Source organism: Urocitellus parryii, chromosome 9 (assembly GCF_045843805.1).
Source record: "Urocitellus parryii isolate mUroPar1 chromosome 9, mUroPar1.hap1, whole genome shotgun sequence".
NCBI lineage: Eukaryota > Metazoa > Chordata > Mammalia > Rodentia > Sciuridae > Urocitellus > Urocitellus parryii.
Genome location: NC_135539.1, coordinates 130,526,413 through 130,551,490, shown reverse-complemented (window position 1 = coordinate 130,551,490; position 25,078 = coordinate 130,526,413). Strand labels below are relative to the sequence as shown.

The 25,078-nt window shown below is 35.7% G+C and overlaps 1 protein-coding gene across 4 annotated transcripts in view; it reads right to left on the bottom strand.

Moving 5' to 3' along the window:
* Positions 1–23,518, bottom strand: part of Edem3 (ER degradation enhancing alpha-mannosidase like protein 3) — a 73,091-nt gene extending 49,573 nt beyond the window's left edge. For all 4 annotated transcript variants that reach the window (XM_026392839.1, XM_026392841.1, XM_026392840.2 and 1 more), the window contains exons 1-4: positions 23,138–23,518; positions 18,527–18,572; positions 4,017–4,117; positions 3,490–3,529 (exon numbers count right to left, since the gene is read on the bottom strand). In XM_026392839.1, coding sequence (XP_026248624.1) covers positions 3,490–3,529; positions 4,017–4,117; positions 18,527–18,572; positions 23,138–23,298 — 348 coding nt within the window. In that variant the 5' untranslated portion in view covers positions 23,299–23,518. The remainder of the gene's footprint in view (positions 1–3,489; positions 3,530–4,016; positions 4,118–18,526; positions 18,573–23,137) is intronic.
* Positions 23,519–25,078: the final 1,560 nt, after the last annotated feature.

Here is a 25,078-nt window from a genome sequence, read left to right as displayed (position 1 = left end):
GTTTCAACTGCTTTTAGCAAAGTGTCTGAATACTAAGTCTTAACATCAAGTGTCTAACCTCATTACTATTATCACCACGTAGGTCTAAAATTCTGATTAAACAACTCTGTGGATTCTTGCATGAGCTCTATCACATGGCTCACTGTTTTTACACAGGCTGTTTTGATCTTTCAGTCTAAATTAAGGCTGCATGACTAGATGTTATTTAGAGACTAGACGCATTAGAAGTGTTCTTCCTTCACTTGACTGTTCAATATTTTTGTTTTAGAGTTGTTTTTTTTTTTTAACTTGACCTGATACTTTCACAAAAAATTCTAATTCAGGTTTAAGACATTCCATAAGATTATGTGCCTAATTTCAAGTAAAAGTAAATCAATCAGAGGCAAGTTCTAAGTACTAAGTCTTTTCAATCTCAAAATCCATGTAAACTCTGCAGCAATAAAAGTAGATACAAATGGTCCTGGTCCCCTCACTTGTGGAATGAAACACAACAGTTCTACCCTCCCCACCCTCCAAACACATACATTTTAGTATCCAGTTTCTAATCGCATCTCACCTTCTCCCTAGTCTATCTCCTGAGTTTTTCTTTTTCTGTCACTCTTCTTACAAATCTCCTTCCACATGTGTTCTCTAACTGAATAACTTTTCCCTCTTCTCTCCAATATCAAACTAACCAATAACAGTACAAAATCATGTGTTTCAAATGAGAATAAAAGGGGACAGAGTTATCTCTGTATATAATTAGCTAGAAAATTTGTTTTAAAACAGCTCCAATAGTTTCTTAATCTTCTAGGTGATAACAAAAGGACAATCCAGATCTCATCCTTTCCCCCATGATCTTTAATCTGTTTCAATTTTTTTCTACAGATTTCATGGTAATGTTGAATTTAAAGGCACCCTTAACATTTCACTGTTTGACTCTATGACAATCAATAGAAACTAGATACCTGGTATTTTGAATAGTTTAAATTTGAAGATCAAATTATGGCAATAGAAATTCTACTTAACATATTATGGTATGAAAAAAATAAAAATGGTAGAGCTGTATACACTGTTACAGTGATATATCCTATTAATATTTTCAAATTGTTAAATCACCAAATGAAAAATTAATCACAGAATAAAAGCAAAGTCAATCAGAAATATTACTACTTGTATTGACAAATGTATAATATAGCATTCCTTCTAACTATAGCAAAACATTTCAAAGTACTTTAATTTCCTCTAATTTTTTGTTTAAATTCAGAAGAAAATATTTAATAAAAATTCAAAATGAATTTATATATTTCAAAGCTTTAATACTATGTAATAAGTTACTTTCATTATTCCCTGTTGAAAAGACTAAAATTTAAAGATTTCATGTAGTAAGTTTTTAAGTGTTTATCAGACTTTACTGATTTTTGTGCTTGACTCCTCTTAGACAGCTTCAACAACCAAGCATTACTTATCTAACTCTAAACCAAAGATTAGTGAGAAGTAATATAGCTATTAGGGACCAGCACCTATTCTAGACCCTTTTGTAGTAAAAACAGGGGTCCACAGAAATTAAATAATTTGGCCAAGTATCACTTCTTGTTCAGAGCGAGGACACAACTTACAGCACAATCTTGTTACACCACACACTTTGGTGTGACCTACTAGATCAGAGTTCACATGTTAGCAAGATTCCTAGGCAACCTACAGTACATTCAAGCTTAAAAATTACTGCATACATCAGAATCATCTGGAAACTTGTTTATGTGCTGGGCCTCTCTCCCAGTTTCTGACTCAGTATGTCTACAATACAGCCAGAGAATTTGTATTTCTAACTAGATCTCAGGTAATGCTGATGCTACTGGCCCAGGGATCTTATTTTGAGAACCAATGCCAAAGTGTGTAACAAGTATAACCTGAAGGATATAACCTTCATAATAATTAATGGCTTCCCCATTAGAGAGGCTGACAGATTTCTAAATATAGGAAAAGTTATGCATCCTGAAACTACTTTTTTCTCCTTCATTTCTGATAATATTTTGGAAAACTCATATGTTGAGGTCAGTGTTCATGAAAATCAACTAATAACTTAAGAGAAATGATGAAAAACTTGTTACATAGAGAAATAAAGCTGAGACAAATAATGAGAAACAAATTTAAGCACACCTATGGTCTTTCCCAATGCAAAGCTTCTGCTCTTCACCTACTCCCCAAAGTAGACCTGATATGTAACAGGTACAAATAAAAATTACCTATACCTGTACAGGTACAGTTAGCAATAAGCTATTTTATGCTGAACACCCAGGACAACTAAACCAAAAATTAGGCATCAAGTAGGAGAAATGAAAAAAAATGTACATTCTATTTTTCATAGATATTATAATGGGGCTTACACATTCCATTAGTCTCTTAAAAAAATGAAGTTCAAAACTCTGACCCAGTTAAGAAGATCTAAACAACCACATTTTTCTCAACCATTGACACATTTTAAAACTGAAGAGACTCAACTACTATGTAGAACTATAAAGCTCTAATAGAAAATTTTTAAAAGAGGAAAAAATAAACAGTAATACCCAGCGTCACCCAGAATAATTAAATCAGAATAACTTAAGCAGGGATTCCCCCACCCCCACAGGTGATCTTTGTAGGTTGCTATTAGAACTGAGAATCTTTGTTCTAAAAATAAAATATGCCTTGGTAAAAAAAGAATATTGAAACTATCCAGAAGCAAAGTTTGGTTATGAAAACTTTCTGCTACCCTGAAGATATTTTTGTCTTGTTTTGTTTTTTGAATACTAATAAGCACTTGGGACATCAACATCAGGCCTAAAGAAAATCCTTAAAAGAGATTACTTTTATACTATAAGATCTAAAAGAAAGACACTACTTGAAATCATAACATCTGGAACTCAATCTTTCCCCTTTGTGATTTCAAATAGTTCTACATCATATGAGCTTGAAGAGAGCCAAGAAGTCATTAATGCTAAAAATTACCGTTCAGAAAATAAACTTGTTTATGAACATAATGTAAAAAGATTCTAGTTAACAATTTCAGTGTTATTGTGGCATATCATTATGAAACAAGAATATCAATGACATTTGCCAAAAGTATTTTCTTCTAATAGCTTCAACCCAACTTAAAAAGGCTAGGAGGGGGCTGGGGTTGTGGCTCAGTGACAGCAATTTGCCTAGCATATGTGAGGCATCGGGTTCAATTCTCAACACCGCATATAAATAAATAAAACAAAGTTTCATCAACATAAAAAAAAAAAAAAGGCTAGGAGAACCTCCCTAAGATGTCATCACATAAAGTGACAGCCCTATAAATTATTTGGGTATTTCTATTATTCTGCATAATTTCACTTGACATTCACTTGACACCATTAACTCTACAGTGATTTATTTAGAAGCAAACATCTGCACATCTTAAATTCTGAAGGCTTTTATTTTATACTGTATTGATTATATTTATAATACTTGAGTGAGTATATTATATCCAAAAAGAATCAAACGTACCACAAGAGTGTCCAAAGAATCAATCAGTGTCAGGGAAAATCTGAGAAACAAGTATAATGAGACACAAAACATTAGCATTCTAAGTATTTTATTCACAAAGTATAAACAGACATACCCACATCCTATTACTGGTAGCTTCTATTAACTAGTACTTCCATATATCTATGTTGCAATATAACATAAAAAGCACTGAATGAATCTGAAAAGTCTTAACATTCTACACATCTTTGAAGATATACACAGACATTTATTAGTGATTTTAAAAACAAATGAAAATATAAAAGTAACAACACTTTATAATGTTAATATGCATATAGCTTTAACAAACTAATTTTTCTCCAATCTAAGAGGTAAATTGATCAATTTTTTTTACAAAGACAATAGAAAGGAACAAAGGTATTTAATGTAATACTTAAAAGTGATTTTCAAAATTTAGCAAATTCCTGGAAAGTTAGATTGCAAACTGCCTCTAAGGAGCCTATGACATGGGACTGTGAATGCTAGGCCAGGCCTTGCACTCTACTCACTTTCCCAAGGCATCATCCACATCGCCCCGACTTGGCTCCTGGCCTCTCACTCGACCTCTACAGGTTAAAGGCATGAGTTCATCAGCTGGGTAAGCATGTTCCTGCAAAAGAAAACTTACTAAGTCACTAAGGAAGATAAGAGAAAGTACAAACCATTTAGGAAATATGACCTTTTCATGGTTAAAAAAAAAAAAAGTAAGATGAGATTTAGTCAAAAGTTGTACAGTCTGGAAAATTTTAAATTATAATTACTAATGTAACACCTGCTTGAAAAAAAGTCAAACAATACAAAAAACATTCCTTTAAAAAGCTGATAACCAGGGCTGGGGGTGTAGCTCATTGGTAGAGTATTTGCTTAGCATGTGTGAGGTCCTAGGTTCAAACCCCAGTCCCAAACAAAACAAAACTAAACAAAAAACCTATCCAAATAAAAACTCCCCACACAATCTAATTTCCCTCCACTAATCTCATTCCCCAGAGGTTACTACTGTTAAGACTGGCATTTAGGATTAGGGTTGTGGCTTAGAGGTGCCTAGCACGCTTGCCTAGCATGCTTGAGGGACTGGGTTCAATCCTCAATACCACATAAAAGTGAAGATATTGTGTCCACCTACAACTAAAAAATAAATGTTAAAAGACTAGCATTTATCTTCCAGATTTATCCATACACATTCAAATGTATGTACATATATAATTAATAATTTTTATTTATATATAGGTGCTATGCCACATGCATATACTACTCTAAAATTTGTTCATTTGAATCACAGTGAGGTTTCCCCCCATGCTAGAATACTATGGATATACTACATTCTAATAACTGCAAAGTAATAATTTAATATTAGCTAATAGTCACTGAGCACTTACATTCTAAGCACTATTCTATGATTTTAATAATTTAATTATCACAACAACCCTCTGCAATAGACTCAACTCCATTTTACAGCTGAGAAAATTGGGGCCTAGAGAAATTAAAGAAGCCTAGGCCATGCAGGTAGTAAATGAAGGATCCAGAATTCAAAGCAAGGTATTCTGACTCCAGAACCTATGGTTCCTGCTCCTCAGAGTATTCCAGTACAGACATGCCAATTTATTTATATCTTCATTGATGAATATGTAGGTTGATTTCACATTTTCAGAATGCAAACAATGCTGCAATGTGCACAAGGCCTTGGGTTCAATCTCTAGCACCACCAAAAACAAATAACAAAAAAAACAATGCTATAATGTGCATCTGCCTCTTATACATATGCTAGAATTTCCGTGAATTACTTGAAAACAACCTGCTGAGTCAAGGGCATATTAATTTTTTAGTATTCCCTTTTCTAATAGTCATAATTAATTTTTGATATTATCTAACCAATGGCATCAATTTACAATTTATTATATTCTAACATAGGAGATAATCAATGCTTTATATTTTGCCAATCTGGATTAAAAAACTGTAATCTCAAATTTCAGTTTTAATAAGGATAAGCATCTTTTTGTTTTTATTAGTCATTGCTACTACCTTTTTGAAATGTTTGTTTATACCTTTTTTCCATTTTTCTGGGTTATGGGGGGGGTGCAAAAGAGACATTATGTTTGTTATATGTAAATATTTTTCTCCTGTCTTTTGATTTTTTTTATGGTGTTTTCACATTAAGCTTTAAATATACAGTCTCTTCCTTTTCAGGCATACTTTATAAGACAACCCTAGGCCTCTGAAAATAGTACTCTTACAATTGAATATATTTTTTTCTTACATTTAAATATCTACCTAGAATCTACTTTGTGTTTATAATGTGAAATAGGGAATTTAACAGCATTAGCACCCCCAACAGCCAATTTTATAAATGCCACTTTAAAAAAAAAAATTAGTTCCCACAATGATTTTTCTGCTGCAATAAATTATTAAAATGTACAGAGATTCACTGCCCGCAAACACACATTTTTGTAGTCTCTATTCTGTTCTGTGGACATATTTGCCTATCCCAAAACCATTATCTTAATTATTCTATCTTTGCACCATACTTTCTCACATTGATTCTAGATAATTTTAAAATTTCCTTCATATGCTAAAGTTTTAATCAGAAGAACCTAATCTGGGAGAACTGATGTCTTTACTGATTCTTCCTATCTAGGAATATATTACCATATTTATTCACAATTTTATGAATTCAGTTCTCACATATTTTTTATTAAGAGCATATTCAGTTCTGACTTTTTTTTTTTTTTTTTTTTTTGGTACCAGGGATTGAACTCAGGGGCACTCAACAACTGAGCCATATCCCCAGCCAATTTTGTATTTTATTAGGAGACAGGGTCTCACTGAGTTGCTTAATGCCTTGCTTTTGCTGAGGATGGATTTGAACTCTTAATCCTCCTGTCTCAGCCTCCCGAGCTGCTGGGATTACAGGCATGAGCCACCGTGCCTAGCTTCTCACATATTTTAATTAGAGCATTATAATTATGCATACATATATTTCTAATATTATTAACAGGTACTTTATAGTTTGGATTACTGAGATTTTTTTTTTTTAGAGAGAGAGAGAGAGAGAAAATATGAATAAATTTTAATATTTATTTTTTAGTTTGGGGCAGACACAACATCTTTGTTTGTATGTGGTGCTGAGAATCGAACCGGGGCCGCATGCATGCCAGGCGAGCGCGCTACCACTTGAGCCACATCCCCAGCCCTGAGATTTTCTTTTTTTAAAAGAATGACATGACATTTCATTTTCAGTTTAGATGCTGATAAAGTACGTGCAAAAATCTTTTTTCCTACCTACTATAAACACAAGCTGAGCTTGAAAATAAAGAAATTTTCAAGTACCAAAAGTAAATAGTGGATTATAGAAGATAAAGCTGCATGACTACAACATAAGCACTAGGAATAAAGAGGCTTTAGTGGGAATCACAGTAATGCCTAAAGGGCACCAGAGTTGATGCTGCTGGCCCTGCACATGTGGCCATAGCCAGGACCAGGCTCTCTAAGTTGGCTAGCTGCTTCTATGAAACTGGACTGAAATATTTCCTACCTTCTAGTCACAGAATTAATAGAAAAGGAAAGAAACAAGAAACACCTGCTAAACTTTATATTTTCTTCACCAAGGGAGAGTCATAAAAGATTTTCCCTAAGATTAATACAATATCAGAAGCATTTAGAGGTTAGAAACATTGTGTTAACTTCATGTTTCAATTTTAGAAAACAATTATTAACTTCCTGCCAAGAAAATAATAGGATTACCATACTCTTACTTTTCCCCACTTAATATAGCACTTTTGTCAGCTATGTTATCATAGGCAGTCTACTCTTCACATGGTCTCACTTTGCATAATTTTCTACCACTACAACTTAAACATCCAAGAACATGGTTCAAATGTCAGTTAGTAACTGCATAAAATACAAATTTTGATGCTAGTTCTTTAGCCCACAAATCACTACATAAATAACAGATGTTTATCCTGATTGGCAGTCAACTGTATTACTTCCTTCAATGTCAGTCAGTAACTGATCACTCTGTATATTCATGTCCAAGTCCTTAAGTTCACACATAGAAAGCAAGGATGTGGTATGCTGACTTCTTGTCATTCAGTGATAATCATCCTATGTGACAGTTTACAGACTGGATAATAAAAGAGAATTAGTCAACAAAGATGAAAGCTCAGGAAAGAAAAAGAAAAATGGAAGGTTGGAAGTGAAATTCGAATTGAACCTAAATGGGTTTAGAGAAAAAATGGCTGACCCTGGAAATGTTAACACTGCACCATTCAAGAAACATATGCAGCCAGAGAAACTTAGTGAAAGCCAAGTTACCAACATAACTTAAGAAAGTGGTTGGGAAAGGATGAAGACATCACAGAGGAAGTGAGGCCTGCAAAAGCCTTCTTATTGAAGGAAGTCCAGGAACATTTCTTGACACTAAAAGAGCAAAGGATAAAATGTCAGAAGTGGATCCAAACTTAAAAGCAGTGTGAAAATTCATCAAGCATAGAAAAGATGCTTGCTCCTATCCTAAGTGATACAGTGAGAAGCCACAGGCAAGGAAGCGTTGTTCAAACTGCTTTTAATGAGTGTTTTACAAAGAAAAACAACTTATTTTTCAATATTTTTAAATATTTTTAATTGTGGTATACCAAATATCATTTTGCTATTTTTTCCATTTCTCTCTAAATTTATAACCATCAGAAACAGACTTTTTAATGTTTTGACAAAGATTTTTCGAGGCTTATTACATTTGCATTTTAGTGTGGAATCTCAATTCCCAATATTGCTAGTGTTAGAGCCCTTCTACATGAGGGGAGTCAATTACACCATTTTTCTATGGACTCTCCATTCTTGAAGTTTTAGTTTTGACTTCTCCTAGTTGCCCAGTGTCCTCAGGTAGTTTATTTATATTAGCTTATTTTAAATATTGTTCTGGTTTTCCTGGGACAACAATCTGAATGGATGCTTGAGGCAGCTTTCCTTCAGAAATTGGAAGATACATCTCCACACCCTTCATATATTCACTGGGTACTGCTGTGGCAAAGTTTCTAAGAGCAGTCCAATCTTTTGTACACTGTACGTAACTTGTTTTTATTACGTGAATGCCCATGAGTTTTCATTCTTAAATTTCAGCAAGAATGGTTCCAACTACATGTCCAACTTTCTCCTACTGCCTCTCACTCAACTGAATTATCTAGATTCTAAACTCATAGTACATTAAGTAAAAGAAAAATAGAGACCAGGAACATTACACATACAGTCAATAGAAAGGCAAAGACAAAAAAACAAAATTAACCAACCAAACAAAACACTCAAAACTTTTAAAACTAGCTGAAGAATACGAAAAAGAAAAAGCATCGAAACCTAAAACCTCTTCAAGTATTCATAAAAATTGAGTGCTCTATGATTCATTCCCTGAGGAAAGGATTCCAGGCAACAGATGTTTTGATATAATTAGAATCCACATACAGCTACCAAATTCTGAATTCAATACAGTACTCAGTAATTTTTTCATCATAAATACCTAATTACTTTTACATGTGTTTTTTACATGTCAAATTCCTAATTACTTTTTCAGGTGTCAATTCCAATAGAACTGATTTCCCAGAATGGACATATTTCACTGCTTTATAGTTTAATATTTAACATATAAGTAACAGAAGTCAGGAAAACCAAAATTTTAAAAGTTGCTGATGTATTTCAAAAGTCATTCTGTAAAAAGCTCATTAAATGTTAATTTGGTTGTTAAAATTTCCTTTCTATTTTAAACCCCTGCTTAGAAAACTTCACACTATTTTTAAGGTTTTATAAAACAGACACAAATACCTCTGTCTGAAATAAAATACAAACTCCAAATAAAATATGAAAATCCAAACCCTGAACTTACCTAATAATAAAAATGTAACTAGCAAGGAAAGCATAACAATCGCATAAAGGAGTTTTGAGCCACGTATGAAAATATTTTATGTCCTTTTGTTTCAAGATTAAGGATAAAAGTAAGACCACACCCTTTTCTTTGGGTTAACCACAAAGCAAACTAGAGAGGGCTCCAGAGAGTAATGCATACGTGGCAAATAAACAGAGACTTCAAACATCCTGGCTGTCCCAAGTACAGTAGTATCTCCTCTTCACAGTGTGCTTCCAGGCATGACTGAGAGCCACGAAGACATTTAATAACTACCACTCAGAAATAAAATACGAGTGATAAAAAAGTCCTATACAAATTAAGTGTATGTGCCTAGCTAAAGCAAAAGGGTAAAAAGTAAATTATAAAGAAACAGTAGACTGTCCACATCAGACTTAAATTTAATAGGGTCTTGAGGTGACAAACTGATCTAAAACAATCAAAGAAACATCAAAAATTTACTTTTTAGTAAAATAAATTCTAAAATTAGTTAAGAGAAAAGGTTTTATACTACTAAAACCAATAATTTAAAAAATCATTAATTATAAAAATTGTTGGAAATACCAGTTATGCTTATTTTCAATAGTTACATACACTTTTTAATGTTTTATTCCAGATCCTCATTGTTAAATATCCTTCCTCCCTAAGGCAGCTAAGATACTCCTTCTTAAAATAAAAACACAACAGAAATAAATAAAAACTAACAAACATACTAATAGAATATGCTAGCTACTGTACCTGCACAATCTACCAATTGTCTTTGCAATTCCACTCCTTTTCTATTTATCACTTATATTCATTTATCAATTTTTTTCAGGTGTTTAGAAATTCACTTATCTAAAGTATTTGACTAACTTCCTACACTGAATATTTGTTGTCCTTTAAGGTATCCTATTTCATGAAATGTTTCTCTACTGAGAAGAAATAAGTAAAAAAACTGGAGTTGTCTCATATGATTTTAAATTAATACTACAGATGTAATTATATTTCAAGTTTGTATTCAAATTTAGATGAAAACAAAAGTCTCCAAATTCTTTATTAAAATCAATTTGGTTTTGGCCAATAAAATAAATCAAACTGATATAATATTGTTATATGAAAAAAATAATAAATAATGAAATAAAGTCTTGCTACTAGCAGATTTTTTGAATAAAATATTATAACAAGGGCTGGAACTGTAGCTCAGTGGTAGAACACATGCCTCACATGTATGGGACACTGGGTTTATCCTCAGCACTACATAAAAATAAATAAAATAAAGATATTATGTCCATCTACAACTAGAACCCGTGCAAAGAGGGTTTTAAAAAAAAATTATAACAATAGATGCAGAAAAAGCATCTGGCAAAATTCATGATCAAATTTCTCATTCCAGGAATAGAGGGGAATTTAAGTTGATAAAGGGCATCAACAACAACAACAAAAAAACCCAACATCTAAACTTGTACTCAATAGTGAAAGACTTTTACCCTAAAATTATGAATTAGGCAAGGATCTCACCATTTCTCTTCAATATGCTACTGGAGGTCCAAGCCACTGCCGTAGCAGATGGCATGACTGACCACATGGAAGATCCTAAGGAATTACCAAAGGGCTACTAGAAACAACAAGCTCAGTCTGTCAGAAGACAAAAGTTACTCTATTTCTGTGTAATATTAATGGGAATAAGGGAATTAAAATTAGAAAACTATCATTTACAATAGCATCAAAATACAAAATATTTTGGATAAATTTAGCAAAAGCTGCACAAAGACCTGCACATTTAAAACTACAAAATGAGGCTTGGACATTAAATAAGGCCTAAATAATGAGACAGAAACATTATATTAATGGATTAAAAGACAATGTTGTGGGGGCTGGGGATGTGGCTCAAGCAGTAGCGCGCTCGCCTGGCATGCGTGCGGCCCGGGTTCGATCCTCAGCACCACATACCAACAAAGATGTTGTGTCCGCCGAGAACTAAAAAATAAATATTAAAAATTCTCTCTCTCTCTCACACTCTCTCTCCTCTCTCACTCTCTCTTTAAAAAAAAAAAAAAAAGACAATGTTGTTAAGAAACCAATCTCTTTAAATTGATTCTCAGATTTAAACTGTACAAGAAAGCTCAAAGGACTTTTTAAAATAGAAATTGACAATGCGATTCTAAAATTTACGTGAAAATGTAAAGGATCTAAAATAGCCAAAACCATACTGAAAATAAATAATAAAACTGACAGATCAACACTGCTTGAGTTTAGAACTCAACATGAAGCTATAATAATCAAGACAATGAGATATTGGTATAAGGTTATTTAGATCACTAGAACAAGATACAGAGTCTACAAAGAGACCCACATGTGCATACAAATGGTCTATGGATTGTTTACCCCCCACACACACACATGTATCATGGTAATTTAGTGGGGAAAGAATATTAATTTTAACAAATGGTGATAGAATAATTGGATAGGCTCATAGGAAAAAAAATGTAAATCCACCTTTACCTCATACCATATACAAAAAATTAACTCAAAATGGATATAAATCTAGATGAACAAGTTAAAATTATAAAACATCTATAAGAAGAAAAGAAAAACTTTGTGATCTTGGGCTAGACAAATTTTTTTAGGTAAGATATTAAAGGCATGAATTATAAAAGAGAAATTGATAAATTGGACTTGATAGATAATCTTTACAACTTAGTAATAACAGAACAAATGACCTGATTTTGAAATGGAAAAAAAAAGATGTGAACAGACGCTTTATCAAAAAAGATACAGAGGCTGGGATTGTAGCTCAGTAGTAGAGAGCTTGCTTAGTATGCTTAAGGCGCTGGGCTCAGGGCTGGGGATGTGGCTCAAGCGGTAGCGCGCTTGCCTGGCATGCGTGCGGCCCGGTTCGATCCTCAGCACCACATACCAACAAAGATGTTGTGTCTGCCGAGAACTAAAAAATAAATATTGAAAATTCTCTCTCTCTCTCTTTCTCTTCTCTTAAAAAAAAAAAAAAAAAAAGGCGCTGAGTTCAATCCTCAGCATCACATAAAAAAAAATAAATAAAATAAAGGTATTGTGTCCATCTACAACTAGGAAAAATATTTTAGAAAAGATATATGAATAGCAAATAGGCACATGGGAAGATTTTCAACATATTATACACCAGGAAAAATCAAATTAAAGTCATAATGAAATAGCATTACACATCCACTAGAATGGTAAAATTAAAAAGACTAAAAATACCAAGTTTTTTAGAGGACATTTAGTAACAAACTCACACACTGCCAGTTGCAAACACAAAATATTGCAGCTACTTCAGAAAAGTTTGGAAGTTTCTTATAAAGTTAAACTTACATATGATCTAGTAGTTCTACTCCTAGGTGGAAAATATATGAAAACATATGTCCACACAAAAACTTGCACTCACGAGTTCATAACAGTTTTATAATAATATCAGAAACAAGTTAAATACTCATCAACAAATAGTGTTCTATCAAAACCAACTGAACATTACTGAGCAACAAATACACTATGATGTCTCACCAATATCAGTAAATCTCAAAAGCATCATGCTAAATGAAGAAACCTGAATCAAAAGACTACATACTATATGACAACGTGAAATCCTAGAAAATGGAAAACTACTGTGACAAAAAAAATGAAGCAATATTTGGAAGGGTCCGAAGTAAGGGAAAGGAATTTACTGCAGAGGAGCACAAAGAAAATTTGGGGGGATGTTAGAAATGTTTTATATCATGATTATGGTGGTAATTAAATAATTACATACAAATGTCAAACTAAGAATTGTGCACTTAAAATTGGAACTTTACTCCTCATAAATCATACCTAAATTACAGAAAGATCTAGTTCTCCTGAATTAAAACTCTATTTGGGGTACCAGAATATAATTAAAAAACATTATGAGTTAATATGATAGCATATAGGTTTGGTGAGGTTTTAGGATGCTACAAAAGTAGAGGTCAAGGAACAATGACTAATACATGATAATCCCCCAATGGTTTATACAAAGAGATAAATATAAATTTATATCCTCTAAAATACTTTGTTTGTAGATTTTTTTTTTATTTGCACTGTGGATTGAATCCAGGTACATTTAATCACTGAACAATGTCACCAGTCCTTTTTATTTTTCATTTTGAGTCAGGGTCTTGCTAAGTTGCTTAGGGCCTCACTAAATTGATGAAGCTGGTCTCAAACTTGCTATCTTCTTGCCTCAGCCTCCTGAGTTACTGAGATTATAAGTGTGTACCACCATGCCTGGCCAGATTATTCTTTTTAATGAACAAACTATTAAAAAGAAACATCAGGTACAGTCTCAGATGGAGAAGATGAAAAAAATTCCAGATGAATGTTCAACAATGTGAATGAACTTAATGCCACAGAACTGGCATTAAGTTAACTGGCATTAAGTTAACTGTATACGTAAAAACAGTTTCTCGGGTTCAACAATAAACATTAATTAACTATTTCTTTTACGAAATCAAACTTAAAAGTGGTTATAGCATTAGCTATGATTTTACTAGTTAATGGACACTCTGCTTACCAATTCATTCCAAGTCTACTTGTAATACTTAGTGCTCTACCAAGTGCAATTATTGCTTAAGAGAGTTTCTATAGTAGTCAGGAAAAACACTGGGAAATAAATACCATGTTAGAGTTAAGATCCAAAAAGGTTCTACATTTGTGTGTTCCAAATACATGTCATTTTGTCATCTACATTAATCTGTGAACTGAATTTAGCATAAAGATTCAAAAATATGCTACTAGGAGCCCTAAAGTGACTATGGTCTGGGGTTAAGTAAGGTTACACAAGATTTGCCAAAATAAATGTCAAATTTCATGTTATTTTGGGAAAAGAGAAAGCCATCTGTGCAACTCACTGTGGATAAACTGAATTCTGATTAGGGTTAGAGATCTGTCAATCATTACAATATTAATGATTATGCCAATAATTGAAGAGATCAGAAAATTCCTGAATGTAACTCCAGGGATAGCAGAGATATAATAATCTACCAAAAGCGGGCAGGACATTTTTATTAAGAAATAAACTGAAGAAAATCTTTTATTTCATGACCAGAAATAAAAAGTAAACTCAAAGGGCACATGCCCAGAACAGGAAAGAATGTATGTGTTTTAAGGAACTTCTCTGTACAATCTGAAGAAAAAGCTCAGAATTAAAGCTTAAATGAATTTTAGAGGGCAATATCAATCTCAGGCAGAGGATACATAATAATAATAGTAGTTATTATTAGTAGTTGTTAGTAGAATAGGTAGTAAATTCTTACATAGAGCTATTATCAGTAGCAGTTGTGAGGAGTAGTAGTCAATTCTTGCATAGCACTTCCTATCACTATAAGGCTTGCAAACCATTGTCTCTATTTCACAGAGATGAGGAAACAGGCTCTGGGAGATTAGGTAACTTTCCCATTGTAACCCAGCTGGTAGGTGGCAGAGCCACCTAAGGGTATCCTGTTCCAAGTCCAGAGCTTTTGCTCTTAATTACATTATGTTGCCTGTCTTTGGAAAATACCATTGTTTTCCTGGGAACTAAGAAGGCTAAAGGAACTGTTAACTACAGACTAGGCCAGAGAATATAAGGAAAACTATGAAATGAGGAAAAGCTATCAACATTTATTAAAAGCTCACCATGCACCAGATATTTTACATTTTAGCAGAGTAAGCAACTGACAATTACAAAGTAAGGAGATTTAAGAACCCCAAATTCACCATAAACATGAGTGTGTGTATGTGTGTGTGTGTGTGGGGGGGGTAATGAGGATGGAACCCGGGAGAGAGGGAGGGGGGCTGGGAGAGGAGATGAAGAGGGGGAGGGGGGGAGAGTGGGGGGAGGGGGGAGAGTGGGGGGAGGGGGGAGAGAGGGGGGGAGAGAGGGGGGAGGGGGGAGAGAGGGGGGAGGGGGGAGAGAGGGGGGAGGGAGGGAGGGAGAGAGGGGGAGAGAGAGAGGGAGAGAGTATGTGTGTATGTTAGTTACTGGGGATAGAACCCAGGGCTTCAAGTATGCCAGGCAAGTGCTCCATCACTAAGCCACATCCCCAACCTCATAAATTTGTATTTTTATTTTTTGATTTGATACTGGATATTTAACCTAGGGGTGCTATACCACTGAGCCACATCACCTCCCCAGTCCTTTATATTTTTTATTTTGAGACAGGGTCTCACTAAGTTGCATAGGGCTTCCTTGATAAGTTGCTAAGGCTAGCCTCAAACGTGTGATCTTCCTGCCTCTTCGTCCTGAGCCACCAGGGTTACAGGTGTACCCCACCTCGCCTGGCCATAAACTCATATTTTGAAGAAAGTTATTATTTCTTTGGAAAAGGCAAATATGGAGTGTAATACTCAAATACAAAAAATAAACATTACTTGATTTTATCTTTACCAATAATTCACTTTTAAAAAAATTAATAAGCACTTATAGTCCACATTCAATGCACAGAAAATAAAAAATTAAAAATAAAGAAAAAGAGTCTCTGTTCTCAAAAAATCTTATTGTTTACAATAGTACTTTGTAATCACCTCCATTTTACATCACTAAGACATGGCTCCAAGGGGTTAAATGATCGGTTTAGGGCTAAACTATTGAAGAGCAGACTCAGAAGTTGAACTCAAAACCATCTAACCCTAAAACTAATACATTTTTGCGTGGTAACAAGCTAACAGTGTTTCGGAATGTAGAAACTAGAAAAACTTTTCAAGTAACTTCAAATAACAATTAAAAGGTACCTGGATTCTCTTTAATATTTTAGAACTGTGTCATATCAGTTGAGAACCTGAAAAGGGGAAGGATAAACTCTAGACTAAATCTTGGGTTACATACCTCACAGATTGGGCCTAACATGAGGACAATGCAAGAGTCATGCAGATTGTAAAATATTTGAACATTTAAAAATGAATTGCAGTGAGTATGGCCCACTGGAAATATGGGAGAGGCTGCTTTCAGAAATTCCCAGTCTTTGGAGTTGAAATCTCTCTAGCTTAAATCTCATAAGTAGTTGTAGCAAAAAGTTAACCTGGTTAGATTACAAAAGGAACTGGGCCAAAAAGTTCGTTGAAGACTGCCCTCAGTACCTGCTTTGTCACAAACTCATTATTTAAGTATACTCTATGGTGAGAAAAAAATGCATTGGTATAACTTTCTGTTGTTTAAGAGACACAAGATATTAAAGGTATCAAGCTTTATAAAGAGAGGCTCCTATTCCTAGTAAGAAGTAGTAAATTTATCTAGTTAAATACTTTTTTCGACTTTCTAACCAAAAGTCTACATTTATGAGATGACTATGATTTGGGGAGTAGAACATGAATCTACCTGCCCCTCTCAAAACCATTAGCCTAGACTTGTTAAACTATGCTTTATCCAAACTGCATTAAGCAGGTATAAATAATTTTCAAAAAACTATTAAGGGAATGGCTGAAGTCTAAAACTTAAAACTCTTGTTTTCAATGTAAATCCAAAAACTTAATTACTATCATATTCTAAAATACTAAGAAGTCAAAATGTGCTCTTACTAAATGAGCAATATAAAAAAGAACAAGGATTATCAAATGTAAAACATGTTTTAAAAAGACAAAAACAAAGTACATATACTCAGATGTTCATCAACAATAATGATGTTACTTTATGAAGATATTTGGTTGATATATAATAAAAATGGATTCAAAGAACTATATACCTCTTGAAAAATATTGAAAACAAAATTCTACTTAGCTCCCTGCCAAACTTTTGCCAACTACATTTTAAAGACTATAATCATAAAAGAAAATCTGCTAACATTTTTATTTCATTTTTGGTACCAAGGATTGATTCCATACAGGGGCCCTCAAACACTGAGCCACATCCCCAATCTGCTTTTTTATTTTTGGAGACAGGGTCTCACTAAATTGCTTAGGCCCATGCTGTGTTGGCTTTGACCTCTCGATCTTCCTGCCTCAGCCTCCCAAGCCGCTGGGACTATAGGCATGTACCACCACGCCTAGGACATATTTTTTAAATGTGAAAACAAGGTTATAAAAAGTAATTCTTGAGCTAGAGATATAGTTCAGTGATAAAGTTGCTTCCCTAGGATGCCAGAGGCCCTGGGTTTGATCCCTAGCTATGCAAAAAAAGAAAAAAGAAAAGTAATTCTCGGGATAATTTGACTGAACACTTAAAATTACACAAATTTATATGCAAAACTTTCTTTTAAACTCTAAAATCTGCCCTACAGATTGTATAATAGATGTCAAGAATTTTCACCTTGTAAAACTGAAACCATATTTCATTTTAAAGGAGTTTTAAAACAGTATAGATGTATAGATTAGTATAGCAGAGAGCAAAATGTATTCAATTCAGAGTTCATAAGGATATAATTTGAATGGAAGCTAGGTGATACAATTCGTCTCTTTTAATAGTTTTCTTCAAAGATTATATAAAGTAATAAAAGTTTTTTAACTTAAGAATTTTCCTTAAAGTCACGGCTAACTTCTTTTTCATGTTTTCATCCCTAATATCTAGTTATACAAAACACTCAATGAGCATTGTTGAAAATGCCCAAGGAAGCTTTATTTATTTATTTATTTTTTGGTACCAGGGATTGAACCCAAAGGCGCTTAACCACTGAGCCACATCCCAAGTACCCTCCCCCCATTTTAATATATATTTATTTAGAGACAGGGTCTCACTGAGTTGCTTAGGGCCTTGCTAAGTTGCTGAGGTTGGCTTTGAACTCTCATCCGCCTACCTCAGGCTCCCAAGGCACTGAGATTACAGGCTTGCTCCACAGAGCCCAGCTCCAAGGAAACTTTAAATACAAAGATTAATGATTGATCGATTTTCAATTTATTCTTACCTATTTGGTAAGAATAAATTGAAAATCTATCCATTCACTTAAAACCACCATATTCTGTTGCTTATGCTTGCCCAGATGTTTTTAAAATCTTTTTTAAAATTTCTTTCCATATTTTGTTAATTGGTGCTTTATAATTGAACATAAAGGTGGAACTCACTATTACATATTTGCTCATATGCACACAATAAAAACTTTCTTTAAAAAATATGCTAGTAATGTGGGTTTCAAAATTCCCAGTTATGGTGCCCATATAATAATCAGCTTATATAAATGAAAAGATAAGCTTTCTACTTACCATATAGTTACCATAAGCATGATCAAACATTTCCAGTACTTGATTCCTAATTTCAAAAAACACAGAAATGGAGAAAAGTTAAATACATTATATTTATCATGTTACAAAAAGTTAATTTTCCCTAAATATTCCAACAAAAAGCAAAAGAAATATTTAGTTAGACAGGGACATAGAGAGTCAGGAAATATACCAGTTAGTAAATAAATTTTCATAAATTCACTGCAAAGAGCTGGGCCAAACTTTACTCCTGGTAATTGAAAAAAAGTTCATCTTATAATTTTTCCTAAAAACAACAACAACAACAAAAAAAAACACCTGCAAATGATGTGTGCCATAAACAGAGGGAAGAAATCTTGATGAAAGAGGGAAGGAAATCTGATGATGAAAACCAATTACTATACCTCTTAACATAATTATTTAATATGTCTTGAAAGGGGAATACTACTGGAGAGCTCCAAAAGAAATAATTATTGGTACCATTCATTATTTATTCCTATGTGTCCTACCAAAAGAGAGGGATGGGTGTGTGTGAATAGTGATATGAAATAATATTTAATCAAGCCAATGTCTTTCTAGATAAACTGAATAAAAGCAGTAATGCCTAGTTTAAGAATATATTTATGGTTTGTCACATTTCCAAAAGATATATTTTATGATATACTCTGTTCCCTTTAAACAAACAAACAAACAAAAAACCCTGTAAAAATAGTACTCACCTGTAAAGTGAGAAACCGAAGGCTCAAAAAAATTAATATGCTGTAGCTAACATCACTCAAGACCTTCAAGGTGACTATTTAAAAAGGATTTCAGATTTACTAAACGAAAACCTATGAACCAGACGTACTGGCACATGCCTGTAATCCCAGCAACTTGGGAGGCTGAGGCAGGAGGACTGCAAATTCAAAGCCATTCTGGGCAACTAAGTCAGATTCTGTCCCAAAACAAAAAGCACTGGGGATGTAGCTCAGTGGTAAGGCACCTCTGGGTTCATTCCCAGTAGTGCAAAATAATAATAATAACAACAACAGAAAACAAAAACAAAAGAACCACCTATAAGGTTGGGACAAAGGAATCAGTGTCTCAACGTTCAGGGGCTTGAATGCTATTAGAAAAACCACAAAAGTATATGTTGTGGCCAGACAAGGTCAGAGCTCTCAAAAATTAACAGAGGACAATAGCTAAACAATCTATTATTAACTCTTCCCCAAATTCCAATTACTAGTAGCAAGAACTGAAAAAGTATAAAGAAATAGATAGTATTTTTATTTTGCCTCCTATTATAATGCAACTGTTATTTTTGTCATTGTAATCGTGGATGATGAAATACTGATAATCAACAACCTAGGAGACAGAAAAGACCTAATTTCTGGACCCTGGCTAAAAGACCAGCAAAATCAGGTACACTCAAACTTGTGATATGAATAAGCCCTGAAAACATTTTTTTAAATGAATAATAATAATTTTAAAACACCCAATCAGTAAACCCAGGTGCAGGCCTATAATCCCTGACTACTAAGGAGGTTGAGGCAGGAGGGAGGATTCAAAGTTCAAGGAAGGTTGGGCAACTTAACAAGATCCTGTCTGAGGACGAAGCTGAGTGGTAAAGTGCAGGCCTAACACACACAAGGTCCTGGATCCCCAGTAACAGAAGGAAAACAACACCTCATCATTAGAAATATTTTATTCACTTGGTTAAAACATTCATTCTTTATGAATTTGTATAGATATGATAGAATATTGGGGGCTGGGTTGTGGCTCAGTGGTAGAGCACTTGCCTAGCACTGGGTTTGATCCTTAGCACCACATAAAAAATAAACAATAAAGGTATTGTGTCCATCTATAATTAAAATATTTTTTAAAAATGATTAAAACCAAGAAGTAGAAATTGCTATAACTAGAAATGGTAGTGCCTAGGTGGGAGTGTTCCAAATGACAAGCTTTAACTTGCTAACCCAACTTTGCAAGCACTGAATTTTCAAAATTATAAGTAAATTATGATTGCTTACAAGTAAGACACACTATTTTTCCAATCCTTTCATTTTAAAGGATCCTTTCTTATGATCAGCAAATTTCACAACACATACTTCAAAGTGGACATATTTAATATCTAGCTGCTCTCTGACTTACAAGTCCTAAGAAAGACATATTTAAACACAAAATAATATCTAAATACAAAAGAATTGCTATATTAAACAGAAAAATTGTTTCTATAAGATTTTATATCTTTTAACAACTGAATAAAAATGTATTGAAAAGCATATCTCCAGTTTAAAAATCATGTCTTTTTCATTTTAGATAATTTTTAAAGTTACATTGCCTGCCAACACCTATGGTAATTGAATTGTTTTATAGTCATTTTTAAACAAAAAAGATAGCATTAGCAAAAGCTGCCCTAACATTTGGAAACAAAATTAAAGAACAATGTATTACATGAAAGATAAGACTATGATCAGGTAAATAATCCACAAACTACAAGCAACTGCTTACTATTCATAACAATCCCAGTTTTTTATTTTCTGTTTGGTTTGGGGTGCAGGGAAAAGGGTAGGGCATTGTCTTTTTATCATAAATCTTATTTGGACTTTTTTTAAAAAATCACACAGGTGAATCTAATAAATCAGAGTTCACATTCTGAAAGTTTCCAAAGGAGACAGTCACCATGTATTTGTGGTTTGTAGCTCTAGTCTTATTCTACTCTTATTCTAGGACAATCTAAATTAAGAAGCCTAAATAACTGTATTTCACTTTTGCAAATGATCTCAAATTTTGAGCTGAAATCTCAAGCCCATTTGGTTGGATTTTTCCAACTGAAAATTAATTCTAATAAAAAATGAGTTATCCAATGACTCCTTCAAATAATTTTTTAAGGAGAAAAAACAATGGTCAAATAAAATACCTATGGTCCATAATCAACTTCATATATCTAAGTTTTAAGAAAGTGCCCAATGGATGGGATCTGAGATCAGACAGACCATGGTTTGAAAACTGGTTCCACCACTTACTAGCTTCACAACTCTTAACAAGTTAACCTTAAATCTCAGTTTCTTCACTAATAAAATGAAAATCCCATTCACCTCATGAAATAATAGTATCACAGAGACAACACATGTAAAGTACTAACAAAATGGGGTATTCATTAAAAGTTGTCAATGATACATTAAATTCACTGAGAAAATGTAAGACACTAATTAGTTTACTGGGTAATTCTGTTTTGATAGTTAATACTTTTATTTTTTTTCCATTATGATCTTTGTTGCTATTTTATTTAAAATAGATTCTTGCAATCATTTAAATAAAGTACATAAATTAAAACCTGATGGTTCCACCTCCCTTTCATCCTAACGCTACGAAATAATTATCTTTTCATTTTTTCAAATCTTATTAGACAATATTTTTCTTTAAAAAAGTATGGTATAGTACTATATATAGATTATTCCACAACTTGCTTGGGCATGTGAGTGTGTGTGTGTGTTGGAAAACATCCTGAACAGCCTTCTAAGGACGCACCTCCTTCTTCCTAATGCGTGAATCTACTCCATAATACATGCAACATATTCAAGCATTTCCCTCCAAGGAACAGTTCTCTTATAATGTACATCAATCTCAGTGCTTTTATTTCTCCAAGACGGAATCCCAGGGGTAGGACTGATGAATCAAACAGTATGCACAATTTTTTAATTTTGTAAATTTACAGATACAGTCTGTAAGTCACATTTACACTCCCATTAAGTTTTTTCCCCAAGTCGTAATTAGCCAGAACAGTATCCTTGTGTTTTGTATTTACTAATCTGTTAGGCAAAAGTAGCTGTCTTGTTTTAATCTGCATCTCTTACATTTATGTGGTTGAATAACTTCATGTTTATTGACCACGTGAAGTCCCTCTTCTCTGACTTAACTGTTCATACTTTTGCCCGTTTTCTATTGGTTCTCGGCTTTTTTCTTATTCTTATGCGGAATCTCGTGCCAATTAGCATTACTGAGACTAAATTAAATGCTGAAAATACAACTGATAGTTTTATGACACTTTCAAGCCGATAAAACGACTCTGGGTACAGTGAGTAGGTACACTTATTTAGGACTTTTGATTAATACTATCAAACAGTCTACTATGAAAACCGCAGTCAGGAAAACACTGCAAGGAAATAGTAAAATCTGTAAAGTTCCAATGAACGTCCCTTTTCCCTAACAGGTGTAAGCCTTAACTAATGCGAGATCAGCAACATTTTCCAGCTGGGAGTTCATCTGGGCGAGAAATCTAACCACGCCTCTGTGGGCAGGGAACCTCGGGACTCTCGCACGCGGCTACACGGGCTGTAGCCCCCTCACGGGTCACTGACATGGCAGCTGTGTTGACACACCGCGGCTGGACTCAAGGAGCCCGCACATGTCACCGACAGCCCGAGCGACACCTCGACAGCCTCTCGAGGTCACGTCGCGGGCAGCGGTTCCCATCTTCCCGGACCCCTGTCCACCCCTCCGAGGTCCTCGCGCGGCAGCAGCTGTTCCACTCGCGACAGGGGAGGCCACTGCGCGCCCGGGTGTCAATGACAGGCACCTCGCCTGTGGTCAGCCTCACCAGGAAACCCACCCCAGGCTGCCAAGCACCCTTACCCAAGCTTCTGTTTCTCCTCCCTACTCATGGGCGCGGCCACCGCCGTCCCCACGGACGTGGCCGACACCAGGCAGAGCGCGGCCGTCGCCGCCACCAGGCTCCATGGCGCTCGCTGGGGGACCGGAGACCCAGAGCCCCGGCCGCCGCCGGCTTCGCTCATGGCCCCGCGGTTCCGCGCACGCGCAGCTGCTATGCCCGGTCCGTGGGACACATCGCCAGACGCCGGTGGCGAGGGGGCTGCAAGCCGTGCCGCGGGCGGGACGTGGAGTGAGGCGGGCAGCCGCCGGCGCCAAACTGTTTGCTGAAGCCACCGAGCCGGTCCCCAGCGCCAGCGCTGCCACCGCCCTCCGCCCTCAGCAGCAGGGAGCGCCTCCCCCAGCTTTCCGGTGTCGTAGTCTAGGAAACCGCCTCCCCCAACGCTACTTCCGGGTAGGGCCTCGGCGTTGAGCCTCAGGACCAATGGAGACCGCCTTGGAGAGGGCCAGCGCCGGCGCCGGGCGAGCGCATTGGCCCTGAGAAGTGAGACGTGGACGAAAGGCGGGACGGGGGAGGGATCCGCCGCTGCGACCCTCCTCCGACCCTCCAAGTCGCCACCTGGAGACTTCCAGTCCCAGCCTGCGCTGTGGAGCCCCGCACCCCCATATCCCTGCTCGCGCCTCCTCCGTAAATTGCGTCCCTGGCTGGCGCGCTGCACCCTGGGATGTGTAGTCTTCGCGGGGCGCGAGCGGCTCCGTACGCCCCGCGCTCCCCAGCGCCCCGCGGGCATCCTCCTTCGGTGGGCTGCAGGGTCCCGTCAGCTGTTGATCCCTCTTCCTACGCGGGATGTTTCCCTGAGGGCGGACAAGATGAGGCGCACCATACCTAGGTCGGTGCTTAGGAAGTAGTGTTGGAACCGTCCTCTGCCTTCAGGGAGATTACAAAACACGAAAACAGCAAATGAGTTAAGACTTTGACAGCATTGTGCTCAAGTGTTACTTACATTATTTTATACACTCTTCTTGACTCTAATAGGTAAGTACCCACCACCAGCCCTCCATCATTTGCACACGAGGAAACCGAGGCTTAGAGGAATTAGTGAACCAATCCTCCTGACACTGCTGGATTGCATTGCAGCCAGCGTCTGATTCAGAAGTCGTTGCATTTAGCACTGGGTCAGAACCACAAAGACGAAGAAGGGTGCATAAGGACTAGTTATCAAAAAAGTTAGGTGTAAGATAAAATGAGCTGTCGGTTCCTCTTGAAAAAGCACATTGCTTTTTCTTTTGTGGTATTTCAGTAAGTGCATAGTGGAGGAGTGTGGATGTGACTTCTGTGACCACAGTAAATTGCTTATTTGTCCCCTCAGCGGAGTTCAGATCTCTGGATACTTCCTTGGCTTGTATAACTTTACCACTTACCTCTTTGATTAACCATTCAGGCTCCATTAGTGACGCCCCTTCCTTCACTCCCCATCTCTCCTCCTTCCCCTCCTCCTCCTCCTCCTCTTCTTACAAATACAGGTTTCTTTCTGTCCTCTTTCTCTTCATTCTCTAATTATTCCTTGGTGATTTCTTATATGGAGCCAACTCTATTTCTTGGTTGATTTCTAGATCAGTGTATGCCCTGATCATTATACCCATCCTCCCTAAGAGAAATTTCCTATGCCTGGCCCAAGAGTAGCTCAAATGTAAAGTGAATGTATTTAGAATCATCTTCACCTCATCCTCTTCCCTTATAGTTGGTGTCCAGTCCGTTGCCAGATTACATAGATTCTACCTCTGGTATCTTTCTAATTATTGCCTTCCTACTCCTACTTCTGCTTAGTTTGAGTGTTCATTACCTCTTTCCTGAACCATTGCAATGGCTTCCTTGTGATTTCTCTACCATCCTGTTCTTTTTTACACTGCTACCAAGTTGGCATTCAAGGACATCTGCAAATGCTCTGCACACTTTCTCCCTTC